At 41.3% G+C, this 19148-nt stretch overlaps 1 protein-coding gene across 1 annotated transcript; it reads left to right on the forward strand.

The window, feature by feature from the left end:
* Nucleotides 1-445: 445 nt before the first annotated feature.
* On the forward strand, nucleotides 446-18029 carry copg2 (COPI coat complex subunit gamma 2). The gene is made up of 24 exons (XM_061977618.1): nucleotides 446-612; nucleotides 2705-2757; nucleotides 2873-2953; nucleotides 4653-4724; nucleotides 4797-4876; nucleotides 7896-7971; nucleotides 8053-8145; nucleotides 8213-8299; nucleotides 8408-8565; nucleotides 8633-8766; nucleotides 8846-8913; nucleotides 11467-11655; nucleotides 11737-11832; nucleotides 11915-12158; nucleotides 12248-12323; nucleotides 12393-12496; nucleotides 12588-12713; nucleotides 13511-13579; nucleotides 13656-13837; nucleotides 13908-14037; nucleotides 17249-17346; nucleotides 17416-17554; nucleotides 17621-17719; nucleotides 17794-18029. The coding sequence occupies exons 1-24, from the start codon at nucleotides 576-578 to the stop codon at nucleotides 17922-17924; spliced, it is 2622 nt and encodes an 873-aa protein (XP_061833602.1). The 5' UTR covers nucleotides 446-575; the 3' UTR covers nucleotides 17925-18029.
* Nucleotides 18030-19148: the final 1119 nt, after the last annotated feature.

Here is a 19148-nt window from a genome sequence, read left to right on the forward strand (position 1 = left end):
GTCCGTCTATCTGTGTTGGCCCTGCGATGAGGTGGCGACTTGTCCAGGGTGTACCCCGCCTTCCGCCCGATTGTAGCTGAGATAGGCTCCATGCAGCGCCCCCCGCGACCCCAAAGGGAATAAGCGGTAGAAAATGGATGGATATATATATATATATATATATATTGTATATATATATAAAATGTATATATATATACATTATATATATATATATAATTATATACATATATGTAAAATAAAATAAAAAATAAATAAAATAAAAATATATATATATACGGTATATATACATATATATATATTGTATATATAAAATGTATATATATATATACATTTTATATATATATATAATTATATACATATATATAAAATAAAAAATGTATATATATATATATTGATCGGAACACTGAATCTGCATACGTTTCCGGACGAGCCTATTATTGTGACGGACTAACGATCACGTGGTTTCTGTCAACGAATGACGTGTACACAGGAAGTCCATCTAGCGTTTGACTACGTGGAAGGTCTTTTCATTTTTAATCCGCTAAGAGAGTCTGTCTGCTCGCCACGTTGACGAAATGATCAAGAAGTTTGACAAGAAGGACGAGGAGTCCGGTAAGTAAGACTTTAAAAATGGCCTTAAATGGCGACTGCGTTGGCAGCAAAACTTAACAAGATGGAGCCTTGACGAGCATGCTAGCAATGTGTTAGCCTGCCAGGCTACATAAATAAATGATAAATGGGTTGTACTTGTATAGCGCTTTTCTACCTTCAAGGTACTCAAAGCGCTTTGACACTACTTCCACATTTACCCATTCACACACACATTCACACACTGATGGAGGGAGCTACATGACATTTATAAGTCTCTTAAATGACAACATTTCTATTGAATGCGATATATAATGTCAAATGTAAATGAACATGGTGTTAACACACTTAGTGGCTACTCCATTCATTGTGATTAAATCTTTTAAAGGCGTTGGCTGCTATGCTAGCTAGCATGAACATCGGATGATGTTTTACAAACCCCGTTTCCATATGAGTTGGGAAATTGTGTGAGATGTAAATATAAACGGAATACAATGATTTGCAAATTTTTTTCAAGCCATATTCAATTGAATATGCTACAAAGACAACATATTTGATGTTCAAACTCATAAACATTTTTTTTTTTTGCAAATAATCATTAACTTTAGAATTTGATGCCAACAACATGTAACAAAGAAGTTGGGAAAGGTGGCAATAAATACTGATAAAGTTGAGGAATGCTCATCAAACACTTATTTGGAACATCCCACAGGTGTGCAGGCTAATTGGGAACAAGTGGGTGCCATGATTGGGTAGAAAAGTAGATTCCATGAAATGCTCAGTCATTCACAAACAAGGATGGGGCGAGGGTCACCACTTTGTCAACAAATGCGTGAGCAAATTGTTGAACAGTTTAAGAAAAACCTTTCTCAAGCAGCTATTGCAAGGAATTTAGGGATTTCACCATCTACGCTCCGTAATATCATCAAAGGGTTCAGAGAATCTGGAGAAATCACTGCACGTAAGCAGCTAAGCCCGTGACCTTCCATCCCTCAGGCTGTACTGCATCAACAAGCGACATCAGTGTGTAAAGGATATCGTCACATGGGCTCAGGAACACTTCAGAAACCCACTGTCAGTAACTACAGTTGGTCGTTACATCTGTAAGTGCAAGTTAAAACTCTCCTATGCAAGGCAAAAACCGTTTATCTACAACACCCAGAAACGCCGTCGGCTTCGCTGGGCCTGAGCTCATCTAAGATGGACTGATACAAAGTGGAAAAGTGTTCTGTGGTCTGATGAGTCCACATTTCAAATTGTTTTTGGAAACTGTGGATGTTGTGTCCTCCAGACCAAAGAGGAAAAAAAACATCCGGATTGTTATAGGCGCAAAGTGTAAAAGGCAGCATGTGTGATGGTATGGGGGTGTATTAGTGCCCAAGACATGAGTAACTTACACATCTGTGAAGGCGCCATTAATGCTGAAAGGTACATACAGCTTTTGGAGCAACATATGTTGCCATCCAAGCAACGTTTATCATGGACGCCCCTGCTTATTTCAGCAAGACGATGCCAAGCCACGTGTTACATCAACGTGGCTTCATAGTAAAAGAGTGCGGGTACTAGACTGGCCTGCCTGTAGTCCAGACCTGTCTCCCATTGAAAATGTGTGGCGCATTATGAAGCCTAAAATAGCACAACGGAGACCCCCGGACTGTTGAACAACTTAAGCTGTACATCAAGCAAGAATGGGAAAGAATTCCACCTGAGAAGCTTCAAAAATGTGTCTCCTCAGTTCCCAAACGTTTACTGAGTGTTGTTAAAAGGAAAGGCCATGTAACACAGTGGTGAACATGCCCTTTCCCAACTACTTTGGCACGTGTTGCAGCCATGAAATTCTAAGTTAATTATTACGGTATTTGCAAAAAAAATAAAGTTTATCAGTTTGAACATCAAATATGTTGTCTTTGTAGCATATTCAACTGAATATGGCTTGAAAAGGATTTGCAAATCATTGTATTCCGTTTATATTTACATCTAACACAATTTCCCAACTCATATGGAAATGGGGGTTTGTATGTATAAAGTTATACTTTTACAAGTCCAATGATGTTTTATGTACAATGTTATACTTTTACAAGTCCAATGAGCAAATGTGCATTTACCACCGTTGCAGGAAGTGGCTCTAACCCTTTCCAGCATTTGGAGAAGAGTGCCGTTCTGCAGGAGGTACTGCGCTGTAACTCCATCCATTTTCTACCGCTTGTCCCTTTTCATGAAGGCTTTTTCCGAGTAAAACATGATGAACAAACCCACTTAAAATGTGTCTTATTCATGTCCCCAGGCACGCATCTTCAACGAAACCCCCATCAATCCACGGCGATGTCTCCACATTCTCACCAAGATCATTTACCTGCTCAACCAGGTTTGACGGTGCTGTCAAGGGCTGCAGGATTTTGAGGAAAACAATACTGAAAATTGCGATTCGATTTGCGATTTTTGTATATTAAACATCCATCTAGGGCTGGGCGATATGGCCTTTTATTAATATCTCCATATTTTTAGGCCATGTCACGATACACCATATATATGTGGATATTTAGCCTTAGCCATGAATGAACACTTGATGCATATAATCACAGCAGTATGATGATTCTATGTGTCTACATTAAAACATTCTTCTTCATACTGCATTCATATATGCTACTTTTAAACTTTCATGCAGAGAGGGAAATCACAACTAAAAGTGTATTTATGAAACAGTTATTAAGCAGTGGCACAAACATTCATGTCATTTCAAAACAAAGTGCAAGATTGTCAGAGACATTTTAAAACAAGCTATTAGTGCACTTTTGATATGTCATCTTAGTGACATCATGCACAAAACAACACTAAATTAAAGTGCACTTTTTGTACAGAACGCCACTACAATAGTTAAAAACAAATAAAGTGCACTTTTGTGCATGATGTCACACAAGATATTTCAATAAGTGTCAAATAAAAATGAGCTGCGTAATAGGAAATCAAATAGTGTATGTCCTTCACTATGTGGTAGGTTCCTGCGGACGTTATCTCCTTCTGTTGTTGACTTTTCTTTCATACGGTGTTGATCTGGAAATGGTTGCTTCGGCATTTCGTTGGTGTGGCACCGGCCGGAGATGTTGACATGCGGCATATTTGTAAAACATCTTTCCGCTTGGAGCCAAACCACCGCCAGACGATGGACTCCCTGCTGTTTTCCTTCATTTGTTACCACACCGCTAGCATCACAGCTAACTTTACCATGTCGCTACCTCTGTTCTCGGCGAGGGTGTATGACGTTGCACACGTGACAGTATGTGACGTATGTAAGAAGGTGCGCTTGTTTCATGTCTCTGTGAGAAGGAGAGACAGGAAAGAGTGAGGAGAGCCTGTAGTGTAATGCCCGCAGCTAAAAGAACGTATACTCCGATATCACTATATAGTAATTTTCTATAACGCACAGAGACAAACCCGCGATATATCCAGTATATTCCATATATCGCCCAGCCCTACATCCATCCCATCCATCCATTTTCTACCGCTTATTCCTTTCGGGGTCGCGGGGGGTGCTGGAGCCTAAAACATAACACTGCGAAAATAACAAGTGAATCAAGCTTTTCATACATATAAGAAATGCAACGCAAAGTGCTTTACTTTTTTTTTTAATTTTTATTGACATCCAGCATCAGACATTCTTATCCATTACATCATATTTGCATACATCATATATCTGTTGTCTGCCCTAAATGTCAAAATATTTTTTGTTTATATCCCAACCATACCACCAACCCCCCCCCCAAAAAAAGAAAGAAACAGCAGAAAAACCAAGTAGTATTTGCAAATACATCACTTAAATAAAGAAAAAATTAATAATAATACATTATTAATAATAATAATCAGAAATAAAATAAAACAATATAAACTGTCACTCAAATGCCGGTGACAGAGGAGAAAAAAAACCCTCAGCCTCTGCAGTTATCGCACTAATTAAAACCTCAATGTTGATTAATCCTGCAGCCCTAGTGGTGTAATCCATTTTATGTACATGTCATTTTAATGTATGTTTATAACCCTCTCATTATTGATCTATTATATCTTTGTAGGGTGAACATTTTGGGACCACAGAAGCCACAGAGGCATTCTTTGCCATGACCAGGCTCTTTCAGTCCAATGATGTAAGATACATATGTGTTTTTTGTTTTAGATGCCTCTTACATTAAGATAAATACATATTATACTCTGACCAGCAAACTCTAAGGAGGATGTGCTACCTGACCATCAAGGAGATGGCCAACATCTCTGAGGATGTCATCATCGTCACCAGCAGGTATTAAACATTTCTACATTGAAGGAGAACTGCACTTCTTTTTGGGAGTTTTGTTTATCGTTCACAATCTTTAAGAGACACAAAAACACATGTTTCGGGGGGGATTTGCATTTTTAAAGTTTGTAATTATTGGCTCAAAGTGGGTGGCTCGCAAAGCTACCAATAGTAGCAATCCATTCTGCCTCTAAAATACTGTAAAAATGCATCAAAAAACCGCCAACAATACTTAATTTACGTTCCGTAACCTGAATAGTAACTAATCTGTAGCAACATTATTGTAAGAGTAAAAACTGAAAAACGTTTTTTTTTAGCATAGTAACAACATTCTCAAGAGGAAAAGCTAGCTTCTGTGTCAGCAGCTGAATTTTTGAATGTGTAATGCACAGCACAATGCGATGGGGCACCACTCTGTACTGATGTTTTTTCCAATTGATTTTGGGGTTGGTGAAAACCTGCAAGTTTTGTTAGCGCAAACAGTTTGTCTTTCATTGTGATGCAATTTTGTTTAAGCAGTGTCCTACCCAGAAACATTTCTATACTTCCATTGATAATAACATTGTGTGACACTCAGTGCAGCAGATGCACTCTGTTTCTGTCGGCATAGCTTGGCTCCAAGCATGCCGGTGTTCTGTCAAAATGCGCTACCCAACGCTAAAGTTTTCCTCGAACAAAGTAACAATCAAAATGAACTTTGTAACTCGCGCTACACGTAAGTAATTATTTTAAATTATATTGTGTTTTCTGACCAGTAATCATGTAGACACACACAGCATGAGGAAGTTCACATTGATGCAAACAATGGTAGCCTACATTTTTGTTTTCATCACCCGTTGTTTAAGAAGGAATAGCAACTGGTAGCTTTTTTTGGCGAAGCAGCTCATTGCGACAGAACACCGGCGGTCCTAACTGTCTCGCCCCCGTCTCCTGCAACATTTCATCCCTCTCTTTGTTCTCGCTCAGCTTCTACAACCAGTAGTTCGCAATCTGTATATTCAGGTTTAAACGGATACGGTTGTCGATCCTCATTTGTCCGAAAATATCCATCTTCGTCATCTATTATAAGGTCTGTTAGGATTAGGAAACACAAGTCTGTTGGTGGAAGTCGGAAGTGCCTTTGCTATGGGCACCGAAATCACTGCGCCCAGGAATGAAGTCCCGGTAATGCTTAAAATGACCAAAATATGGTAAATACTGTACATATTAAATGTGGTTATCAATGAGTCTGTTACTATATTTTATATCTGTATATATACTTACAGCTTGTATATAAAACGTTTTCAAGGCAACATAGGGAACTCCCATCTGGCAAGCATTTTTTTAATCTTTAGAATCCCTCCAAAAAAGACATGGGTGTTCTTTTTTTTTTTTTTTTTTTTTTTTTTTTTTTTTTTTTTTGAGTCGAGTTTGTTTATTTGGAACATGCATGCATACAACATGATACTTCACACATGCATGCATACAACATGATACTTCACAATTTCCAGTTTCTCTATTCAACATGTTCGAAAAGGAGTAGGAAAAAGCAGAGCTTATTTAATCCTACCTTTTTTCCTTTCCGTAGCAGTTGCTAAAACTTTTGTTCACTTCCTGTTCTCAATTTATTCACAATATACTGCATAAGTAGTAACATTAAACATAAATAAATAATAATTAGTGAAGTAAGTTATATTTCATATGGTTAGATAAATTAGATCAGGGGTGCGCACACTTTTTCTGCAGGCGAGCTACTTTTCAATCAATTCATCAAGTCGTGGGGATCTACCTCATTCATATATATAATTTATATTTACTTATTTATGAAATATATGTTTTTGTTAACAAGTTAAAGGTGTTTAAAGATAATGCAAGCATGTTTAACACATAGTTAATATTGTTAATAAGTTAAAGGTGTTTAAAGATAATGCAAGCATGTTTAACACATATAGTTAATATTGTTAACAACTTAAAGGTGGTTAAAGATAATACAAGAATGTTTAACACATATAGTTAATATTGTTAACAACTTAAAGGTGGTTAAAGATAATACGAGCATGTTTAACACATATAGATTCCTTTCTTTCATGAAGACAAGAATATAAGTTGGTGTATTACCTGATTCTGATGACTTGCATTGATAGGAATCAGACAGTGGTGATGATAACGTCCGCATTTTCGAATGGAGGAGAAAAAAAGTCCTCCTTTCTGTCCAATACCACATGAAAGTGGTTGGTTTTTGGCATCTTATTTGTCCAGCTTCCGTACTCCTTTGTATACACTTTACAAGAAATACATTGTCGGCCAACTCCGTAGCTTGCGCACGCCAGCTTTCTGAGACTCTTATTTTGGTAGCGCAGGCAGGACGAAGCAGAGCTTTTATTGTGCAACTGTGCAGTCGGTCTTTGGAGTTTTGACGACAGGTACGGCGCCAGAGTCTGTTGAAATAAAGTGTTTCTCGCCTTCCTGTCGGTAATTTTAATGAGCTGGCAGCAGCCAGCGTCTTCTCAGAAGACCCTCGGGTGCCGTGAATGCCAATCAAGTGACGAAAGTGACGTATGATCGCTCATTTTTAGGACTATTTTTTTAATGCCTGGCTGGTGATCGACTGACACACCCTCCGAGATCGACCGGTAGATCGCGATCGACATAATGAGCACCCCTGAATTAGATTATCTAGGAAATGGATGAAATAAATTCAGAATGTTTATCATGGTTCTTTTTCTTTGTACTTTGTAAACACTTTTAAGGTTGAAGAGTTTCTTGAGGTGGATCATATTAGTACATTGTTTAATTTTTTTGCTTAATCCATTCCATATTTAATTCCCCATACTGATATACTGAAGGTCTTAAGTGTTGTAGGTGCGTAAAAATGTTTTCAATTACATTTTTCTCTAAGATTATATCTCTCCTATTGTATATTTCTCCTATTTTCTATCCTACTTTCTATTTCTCCTTGTCATCCATAATGATTGTGAATTCCACAAAAAATGCAGTTCCTCTTCATGCTCCTAAATAAGTGCTAGCTTATGATTTTGTTGTTTAGTTTGACCAAGGACATGACAGGCAAGGAGGACGTGTACAGAGGACCTGCCATCAGAGCCCTCTGCAGGATCACTGATGTACGTGCATCCCCCTCTACCGTACTGTTCTTTCTCCCTTCACTCTACCATTCCCCTAAACAATCTGACACCATTTTACAGACCACCATGCTTCAGGCCATAGAGAGATACATGAAGCAAGCCATAGTTGACAAGGTACCCAGTGTGTCCAGTTCAGCCCTGGTGTCCTCACTGGTGAGACTCAATCAACATAAATATATGCATATTTAATGCGATATTAATTAAGATAGGTATTTTTTAGCACATGGTGAAGATGAGCTACGACGTGGTGAAGCGTTGGGTCAATGAAGCTCAAGAAGCGGCCTCTAGTGATAACATCATGGTGCAGGTGGGGACATGTTGTTGGCTTACTTCTACGAATAGGTGTATGATTTACAATACCAGCTGTCAACACTAGTCAAAAAATGGCAAAACATAATTTGTGTTTATTCTGCAGTACCATGCTCTCGGCCTGCTCTATCACCTGAGGAAGAACGATCGTCTCGCCGTCACCAAGATGCTCAATAAGTTCACCAAGTCGGGCCTCAAGTCGCCGTTTGCCTACTGCATGCTCATCAGGATCGCCAGTAAACTTTTGGATGAGACGGAAGGAGGGTAAGCATACCTGAAACGACCTGTCTCCTTGTCTCGCTTTCATTCATGTACCATTTTTTGTCTGCAGCCACGACAGCCCCTTGTTTGACTTCATCGAGAGCTGCCTGAGGAACAAGAACGAGATGGTGGTGTACGAGGCCGCTTCCGCCATTGTGCACATGCCAAACTGCACCGCCAGGGAGTTGGCCCCCGCCGTGTCAGGTTTGTTTGAACACGCTACAAAACATGAGCAAGTCATACTGGCCATATCTTACTCATGATGTATTTTGTTTTCTTAAAGTGCTGCAGCTCTTCTGCAGTTCCCCCAAAGCTGCACTGAGATACGCTGCAGTCAGAACCCTTAACAAGGTACCCATTTCTTGTGTATATAGCAGTGGTGGGCCAGCAAGGTCTTAACATAACCAGAAATCATGATCATAATTAAAGATAAAAGTACTTTTTAATTAACTTTCCCTAAATATCTAAAAGTATTCATATTCTCTTCATGTCATATTATGCTCCTTCCGCTGCTGTTGTTTTTAGGTTAGGGTTTGTATTCAATCAGAATTCAGCTAGCTTATTAGTTTAGTTTAGTTGAGTCTTTATTTGAAGGGACAATGCACAGAAACATTAAGCTCAAAGACAGATATGTTCTGTACCAGATTATAGCTAATTAGCTCATTTCCATCTGCAGTCCCTGGCTACCTAAATTAAAGGGATACAAAAATCATGCAATAAAATTATGACAATAAAATCCTACACAAGTATTAAGAAAAAAGTCATAAAATGCCCTTTCATGGACATATACTTAATATACAATACAACCACACCTCATTTACATCATCACACAAAGACAATACATGCTTTTGTTCACATTTGTCATCATTTGTAAAAACAACCTTGATTTTAACACACACCTCACAATTTACAACAAAAATGCTCTCATGGATAAATATAATACAAGTTGACATGTCAAACAAGGTGCCCACCTTAGTGACCGTGTGAGCAGCTTTGATTGCTCCAAAGCCACTTTTTAACTTCAATTGTGAATGAAGAGTAATCTGTTAGACTTTTCAAGTTTGTTGTGAGGTCGTTCCATTCCTTTATGGCTTTATATGAAAAAGCAACAGATGTTTTACATCTGGGTACGCTACACTGCCCCCTGGTGGAGGCTCCTGTGTTTCTAGTTGTCACAGCAGATGTAAACTGGACAAAGTGCTTAAGTGGCGCTGGTGCAGTGTTATTTAGGATTCGATGGGCCATTCATATTGATGCTAATCTTTGAATGTTAGCTAAATTTAACAATCTATATTTTTGGAGAACTGAACAGTGATGGCGGTGTTGTGGTTTTTGGTCAAGGATTTTGAGCGATTGTTTGTGCAAAGTTTCCAATGGCCTCAGTGTCATTTTGTTTGTATTCGACCAACATGTTATACAATAATAAAAATGAGACATAATCATTGCATTAAAATAAGTTTGAGCATGCCTTATGTTGCCATGCTGCACCAAATCTACCTTCAGAATCACCAATGCGACCGTCTGTGCACTGCAAGTAAACGGGCACATAGTTTATAGATAATTGCCATAGCCAATCAGATCACGAGTTGTTGTCAGTAAGCCCTTCTAGCTGTTGAACGTGACATTTAGTTAAAGTTAAAGTACCAATGATTGTCACACACACTAGGTGTGGTGAAGCCAGCTATTGGGGGCACGGCTCTGTTTTCCGTCATACCACGTTGGTTGAAGCGTCGAAGATGTGGGGTTGGGGAACGTGTGTGTGGCGTGTATTTTTCATGGACGCATACGTGTGTGTGTGTGTGTGTGTGTGTGTGTGTGTGTGTGTGTGTGTGTGTGTGTGTGTGTGTGTGTGTGTGTGTGTGTGTGTGTGTGTGTGTGTGTGAGAGAGAGAGTGTGAGTGAGTGAGTGAGTGAGTGAGTGAGTGAGAGTTCTGCGACCTCGGTGCTGTCGCAAACGCGATAACACAGCCAGCCAGTCAGTCTGGCCAAAGTCAACAAACAGGTGTGTGTCCATGAGAGACCGGGAAGGAAGAGAAGGATAGAGTTGCCACACGTTTTCTGAGTTCTTTGCATGTTACAGAATTTTACATGACATTTTCAATCATGATTATGTTAGTCAATTATCTGCTATGCGATGAGGTGGCGACTTGTCCAGAGTGTACGCCGCCTTCCGCCCGAATGCAGCTGAGAGAGGCTCCAGCACCCCCAGCGACCCCTAAAGGGACAAGCGGTAGAAAATGGATGGATGGAATCATCTACTAAAAGTCCTGTGGTACATTACATTGTCAGTAAGATAGCCAAAATAGTTTTGTAGGTGAGAACAAGTCTGAAGGTAAAATATAGTGTAGAAATGCACCCAATTGCAGGAAATGTAGTCTTGATTTTCAAAATGGTCAAAAGGGTGCTCATAAGGGAAATTGTGAAATCAGGGTCTTAAATTGTTGAAGCCAAAATGGAAATCTCTATAAGTAGAAGTCCCAGGAGCCAACAAAACCATCCATATATTGTGCCTTTTCAAGATGCTTAAATTAATCCAATGTGTGCTAAGTTATCTAAACAAAGCATCACATCTTAGCTTTGTGTCATAGGTGACAAAGTAAGTAGTGTAATATATGATAATACATCAATAATAATGTATTTATTTGTATAATATGCCCAGAACTGCACTTTGTTTACCTGCAGTACCAAAAGGTTAAGGCCATCACATCTGTAATATATGATAATACATCACTAACAATGTATAATATGCACAGAACTGCACTTTGTATACCTGCAGTACCAAAAAGTTAAGGCCATCACATCACATGTTGACAGTAAATGTCAATGAGATTGAATAGTAGGACAGATGTTTAGCAGAAACCGTTCCATCATACTTTTGTTTTACATTTACGCTTGTGTCCACCAGGTCGCGATGAAGCATCCCTCAGCCGTGACAGCCTGCAACCTTGACCTGGAGAACTTGATTACGGACTCCAACAGAAGCATCGCCACGCTGGCCATCACCACGCTGCTGAAGACTGGCAGCGAGAGCAGCGTGGACAGACTAATGAAGCAGATCTCTTCCTTCGTGTCTGAGATCTCCGATGAGTTTAAGGTCTGACTCCCTGAATTCCATTGACTACCTGGAAATGTTTCACATTTTTGCTGTAGATCAACCTCCTCTTTGTTGTTGTAGGTGGTGGTGGTGCAGGCCATCAGTGCTCTATGTCAAAAGTACCCCAGAAAGCACGGTGTTATGATGAACTTCCTGTCCAACATGCTGCGAGACGATGTGAGCTGAGCAAACAAACTGATATTTGGACTCCAGGGGTTAAAGTGGAGAAGCGCTCATCTAGTTTTGACCATCCTCGCAGGGCGGCTTCGAGTACAAACGTGCCATTGTGGACTGTATCATCAGCATCATCGAGGAGAACCCAGAAAGCAAGGAGACCGGCCTGGCCCACCTGTGTGAGTTCATCGAGGACTGCGAGCACACGGTGCTGGCCACCAAGATCCTGCACCTGCTGGGCAAAGAGGGGCCACGCACCCCCCAGCCCTCCAAGTACATCCGCTTCATTTTCAACAGAGTGGTGCTGGAGAGTGAGGCTGTTCGCGCAGGTGGAGATGCTTTGTCTTCTTTCTCTACTTCCATGTGTGTGATCCCACTTGTTTTCAACTAAATATGGCCTTCCTCTTTGCCTCCTCAGCTGCGGTCAGCGCTTTGGCTAAATTTGGAGCACAGAATGACGATCTGCTGCCAAGTGTCCTGGTTCTGATGCAGAGGTACTTTTATTTTTTTTGTGGGGTTGTTGCAGTGTCCGAGGATGAATTGTGAATGTTGGGATTTTGCAGATGCATGATGGACAGCGACGATGAGGTCCGTGACAGGGCAACCTTTTACATGAACGTGCTGCAGCAAAAGCAAAAGGCGCTTAACGCCGCCTACATCTTTAACGGTGAGACGCATCAATTAGCTGAAACATTAGCAGCTCGATGGTCCAGTCGTTCTTCTCCAGTCCTCATCTCCTCCTGTGATGCTGCGTTCAGGTTTGTCCGTGTCCGTTCCCGGCCTGGAGAAGTCGCTGCACCAGTACACCTTGGAGCCCTCAGAAAAGCCCTTTGACATGAAGTCTGTCCCTCTCGCCACCACTCCCATCACCGAGCAGAAAACCGGTAGGTCTACATCAGGGGTGCCCACACTTTTTCAGCAGGCGAGATACTTTTTAAATGACCATATATTTTTATTTATTTATGAAAGAGATGTTTTTGTTAACAAGTTAAAGGTGTTTAATGATAATACAAACATGTTTAACACATATAGATTCCTTTCTTTCATGAAGACAAGAATATAAGTTGGTATGATTGTGATGACTTGCATTGATTAGAATGAGACAGTAGTGATGATAACCTCCACATTTTCAAATGGAGGAGAAAAAAAGTCCTCCTTTCTGTCCAATACCACATGAAAGTGCTTGCTTTTTGCCATCTTATTTATCCAGCTTCCGTTCTCCTTTTTATACACTTTACAAGAAATACATTGGCGGAAAACGCCATAGCTTGCGTGCGTTAGCTTTCGGAGTCTTATTTTGTTAGCGCAGGCAGGCTGAAGCAGGGCTTTTATTGTGAAGACAGGAACTGTGCAGTCGGTCTTTAGAGTTTTGACGGCAGGTACGGTGCGAGAGTCTGTTGAAATAAAAAGTGTCGGTCGTTTTTTCTTAATAATGATCTGGCAGCAGCCAGCGTCATCTCACAAGACCCTCGGGTGCCCTGAATGTCAATCAAGTGACCAAAGTCACGTCTTGGTGAAGATTGATGATCGCTATTTTTTTTTAATGCCTGGCTGGCAAAAGACTGACACACCCTCCACCATCCACCGGTAGCTCGCCATCGACTTAATGGGCACCCCTGGTCTACATAATGTGGTTAAGTGCCGGTTGGTCAGGAGATGGTTGACATCATGTGTTTTACAGAAATCGCTCCTATTGCGAGCAGCAGGCTGGCGGAAAAGTTGGCACCCTCACGCCAGGACATCTATCAAGGTGAGGCCTTATCTTCCAAAAGTCGTTTTTACTCTTTCGCTTTGTTGTGCCAACGCCGCTTTTTGTCTCCTCGCAGAACAACTGGCATCCATCACAGAGTTCCAGGGGCTCGGTCCGCTCTTCAAGTCATCCGAGCCAGTGCAGCTAACCGAGGCCGAGACGGAATACGTGGTGCGGTGCATCAAGCACACCTTCGCCAAGCACATGGTGTTCCAGTTTGACTGCACCAACACGCTCAATGATCAGCTGCTACAGAAGGTCAGAGCCCGCTGACATCAGTTATGAACATGTCTCGGATGCAATTCTCACCTGTTCTTTGTGGTGACAGGTGATGGTGCAGATGGAGCCGTCAGAGTCCTATGAGGTGTTGCACTACATTCCCGCCGCCACGCTCCCTTACAGCCAACCTGGGTCGTGTTACACGCTGATGGGCTTGCCTGACGACGACCTCACCGCCGGTAAGAAATTGTCGACAATAAAATTTGGTAATCGTGAGGTCATCACCCGTGTTTTCCTGGAGGGATGCGAGTCAGCACCGACACGAGTAATCGACATCGCGGGTGAAAACGTGTTAAGTGTGGGAATATTTCCTCCTTGTTAAAAACATGACTACCTTGCTCATTTTGCAAAGCAGAACTTGTTTTTATGACATCTGTGATACAGGAGGAATGTTGGACATCTGGAGGATGCGGTCTCAAATTCTGTAAGATTATTAGCTCATACCTTGCTAGCTAGCTAACAAGTGTTAGACCAGACCTGGGCAAATTAAGGCCCGGGGGCCACATGCGGCCTGTTAAGCTTTTCAATCAGGCAATTCCCAAAATATTATTTTTAGATCTTTAAGATGGAAAGTGTAGCTCCCATTATGATGTGCAGTGTGGTTTTTAAACTACCGTAAGTCTTGATCTATACTAAGTATTTCAATGGTTGGAATCTGCGCTTTTGCATGATATACTAATTACTATTGTAATCTAAGTCACAGCAGCTCAGATGAGGCACCAAGCAGTGTGGGTGGGGAGCGTTTCCACAGAGTGTTTAAAGATTGGCCAGCCTGAAATGTGGGTGTCAGGGACAGACGTGGAAGGAGATTTGTACAAGAAAGTTCTAAAGCTTAGTGATACATCAGATGTATCCGATTGTAGCTGTGTGTTTTTTACCCTTCGCGCCTGTGTTTACCCTGTTTGTTGCCAAGATACGCTCCAGCGACCCCGATAGGGACAAGCGGTATAAAATGGATGGATGGATGGATGTTGCATTTTTGTTGCGTTTTGCTTGATTGTAAAATATGTCGATCGATAGGGTGTGATGTTCATATGTTGTCAATATTCAGTGTTTTATCGTTCATAGTTAATATTGTAAATCCCACATTCTTTATTTTTATGTACATTCTGGGTGTCATTCAGTAAAAAAATTTAAAATTCCATTCCGTTTTTTAAAGGCGGTCTGTCATAACGGTTTTAGCATTCAATCAGACATTATTGTGAGGTTTTGTATTAATGTTCCTAAAAATAGATATACCAGCCCCCAGACACATTTTTTTCTTTAAATTTGGCCCCCGGGTCAAAATAATTGCCCAGACCTGGGTTAGACGAGAAAGTATTTTAACTACAATTTTAGCCAAAGTCCGCCAGCTTAACTTTGTCTGGGTGGGCGGCCAGCGAGACCGCCAGCTTTACACATACAGCAAGCATAGACAGACAGCCTCCCTGCTCGCGACTCGCTAGTAAAAAAGTGTCGAAAAGTAACAAAAGTTAGTAGGAAAAAATATATAATTACAAAGCCAAATGTCTTGTTTTGGTAATATTTCAGCTTCAAACCAGATGGGCAATATGAGCCCATCAACACGGACGAACGAGTGACAATGTCGTGATCATGTGACGGAAACAAAAACAAAAATGACAATCCGACCACATTTTTCCAACTCGGGGGAAAAAAATTCCCTTTAAAATGTTCAATATTTATTCAAGTACATTTTTTTTCATACAGGAATGAGTCCATTTCAATTTTTTACTAATTTATTTTGGATAACAACGTCATTTACCTTCCAATTACAGTAAGATGATAAACAATTCTACAGTAATGAGAAACAAAAGTGTATATCCTTTTTAAATGGTTACTTGCATTATTATTACGTATTATGATTACATTAATTTGTTAACATTGTACAGTTTTTTATCAATTGTTTCAGTTTAATAGCATATGTTCCTTGACTGCACTTAAATGTAGAGTATATGTAGAATATATTTATATTATTTATATATTATAGATATTATATTATTTATTATTATTCTTGTCTATTGTGAGCGAACTGTGGTGCTGAATTTCCCCCAGGGATCAATAAAGTACTTTCTATTCTATTCTATGATGTTGACAAACATTCTGAGTCATCATGCATAAAACCAGACATTTTTTTTAATTGCGGCATTCTGTTTAAATGTGTGGCACCTGAGACAAGAATATGTTGATTGACAGTCTAAAAGTAACTTGTCTTTCCTCACTCATTATTTTGGCAGTTTTATGTATAAGAAGGAGACAAATCGCTATTAGGTAGGGGTGTAACGGTACACAAAAATTTCGGTTCGGTACGTACCTCGGTTTAGAGGTCACGGTTCGGTTCATTTTTGGTACAGTAAGAAAACAACAAAATATACATTTTTTTGGTTATTTATTTACCAAATGTGTAAACAAAGGCTTTATCCTTTTAACATTGGGAACACTATAATAATTCTGCCCACGTTAATCAACATTAAACTGCCTCAAGTTGTTGCTCAGATTAAATAAAATGACAAAACTTTTCTTCTATATATAAAAAGTGCAACATTAAACAGTTTCAAGTCAACTCATCATGATTAATTTATTACAGCTTTTGGGAAGCCTGTAGTTGATTTTTATTATGTAAATGTTCTATTTTTATCAACATGTGATAGCAGGGACCCTGCCATTCAAAACTAGACTGCTGCATTACTAATGATTAATGTAACTATAGCTGAAAAAATAGTACAATAGCAATAGGAGAGACTATTCATCCCTGAACACCATGGAGTTCATGTAGGCTTAATGATGCACTTACATTATTATATCAACTATCAGAGACAGAAACTCAACACAGCTCAATCAACACAGAAAAAGGTAAAGTGAAATAACAGACAGGGCTTTGCTGTCCGTAACACACACACACCGCAAAATGAGCTAACGTTACGCTAAAAGCGAATTAGCCTTCACTTCAAGCCAGGACTGCGAGCGAGCTGAGCTGCAGTTTATATTTCTAGAAGGTCAATGGGCTCATAGTGATGTTACTAGTAGTTGACTGGGAGGTGTTTATTATCATTTGGGGAGAGTCCGCAGCCTGATGCTTACCTGCTAAACACTGACTACATGCGCTCTGAATACGCACTGCTGATTGGCTGTTACCGCTTTGTGTGTAACCAATCAGATGGTTGTGTGGGTGGGACAATGCTGGGTGCTGTGTAGAGTCCTGACAGAAACAGAGGCTACTTAATATGTTCGTGTGGAAACTCGTTCGGTACACCTCCGAACCGAACCCCCGTACCGAAACGGTTCAATACAAATACACGTACCGTTACACCCCTATTATTATGTTTTATCTTAAAATGGTGCAGACCTACCACTCACACAGAATTGATAGGATGAATGTTGTGCTGTCCACAGTCTCGTGTACGTTCAGCTGCACAATGAAGTACCTCGTCCGAGACTGCGACCCAAACACAGGCGAGCCCGACGACGACGGCTACGACGACGAGTATGTGGTAAGTGTGGAGGTACACGCCATCTTGTCTCTCCGTCTTGCGTCCTCTGATCCTGGTCCACATCCTCAGCTGGAAGACCTGGAAGTGACCGTGGCGGACCACATCCAGAAGGTCCTCAAGCCCAACTTTGGTGCAGCCTGGGAAGAAGTGGGAGACGACTTTGAGAAGGAGGAGACGTTTGCACTGGCGTCTGTACGCACTTTAGACGGTACGGCAGAGCGTAATCCATTTGACTTGTTCAGTTTCAGATGATCAACCTAGCGTTGTCTTGCAGAGGCTGTTGGTAACATCGTCAGCTTCCTGGGAATGCAGCCTTGTGAACGCTCGGATAAGGTCCCGGAAAACAAGAACTCGCACGTCCTCTTCCTCGCTGGTCGGTTTTATCTTGTCGCCATCTTTAAAAATGTCACATTATTTCTTCAACTTACAGCTCGTCTCTCTTCTCAGGTGTTTTCCGAGGAGGTCACGACACTCTGGTGCGCGCTCGCCTCGCACTTGCCGACGGCGTTACAATGCAGGTGACGGTCCGCAGCGACGAGGAGACGGTTGTCGACGTTATCCTGGCATCGGTGGGCTGAATCTTCTCAACGTTCTTGCTTTTTTTTGTGTAACGTATGTTACGCAATCATGTACGCTTCAACAAGTGCTCCAAAATGTGCAAAATAAATTCTTATTACAACAAATGTGTTGATGGTGGGCTCACGTGTGAACAAAATTAAAGTAAGCATTGAGGATGGACGAGCTTCACAAAGCTGAATGGGCATGTATCGGACACTTCAGCCCACCTGGACGGATTCTGGATTCTCCGTGTGGACTGGATATTGGCTAAGAGCTAGTGGGCAGCCTAGGACGGAGTCGGCTCTCTTGGTGGTTTTGTTGGGTCTCCAAATATATTTAGTTTTTCTCCATTTCAATCTTTGCTGAAGACTAGCAAAATGTCCCTGTTGTGCATATTAATACGCCCATAAAACACCTTTGTTTTGCCAATGGATATTACTTGTACACTGTGACACTCTTTCTGTCATGCGGGTTCCAAGGACCATCAAGGATAGACATCGCTGCGAGCAGGTTTAGACTTTTTATTTTTCAACAAATGCGTCGCTTGCCGGGTTGCTTTTCAGCCTTTCCGCTTGCCTGCTCGCTCTTCCGCTCGCTTTTCAGCTTCGCACGTCGTCGTCTTCCTTCGGCTCTCTGCCTCTCGCGCTCAGCATCTGCTTCTCTCTCGCTCACGTTCTTCTGTCCAACTCTCTTCCCCACGTCCACAGCTGCCACCCTTTTACACAGTTCACGGAGATTAATTGATTGTGCCCAGCTGGGCGATCCACGCACCTGATAACGTTTGCGGCTTCGATCCCGGCGTCCCCCACCTCGCCGCTGGCCCGCCGTCCACGCCCCCTCGCCGCCATCTTGGAGCGGGCCCTGGTGTGCCCTGCCTCGCTGTCGGACTACCGGCCACGCCTCTCCACATAACGCATTTTGTTAAGAAATCAATTTTAGGAAACAAAACTCCCTAGCAGCGCTTTTGGAGCGGAAAGACAAGAGCACTGGCTCTCCCAGTCAGGGCCGGCCCGTGGCATAGGCCGTATAGGCAAATGCTAAGGGCGCCGTCCATCAGGGGGCGCCACGCCAGTGCCACAAATGTTGGAGAAAAAAAAAAAGAAAAAAAAGTTGTTACTATTATTTCTAAATACAAAAAATAATCCCACGTTAATTAAAATGCAAAGTAAAGCCTATTTAATAGAAATATTATTTGTTACAACATTACGCGCCCCCCCCCCCCCCCCCCCCCCCCCCCCCCCCCC

Source organism: Nerophis lumbriciformis, linkage group LG18 (assembly GCF_033978685.3).
Source record: "Nerophis lumbriciformis linkage group LG18, RoL_Nlum_v2.1, whole genome shotgun sequence".
NCBI classification, from domain to species: domain Eukaryota; kingdom Metazoa; phylum Chordata; class Actinopteri; order Syngnathiformes; family Syngnathidae; genus Nerophis; species Nerophis lumbriciformis.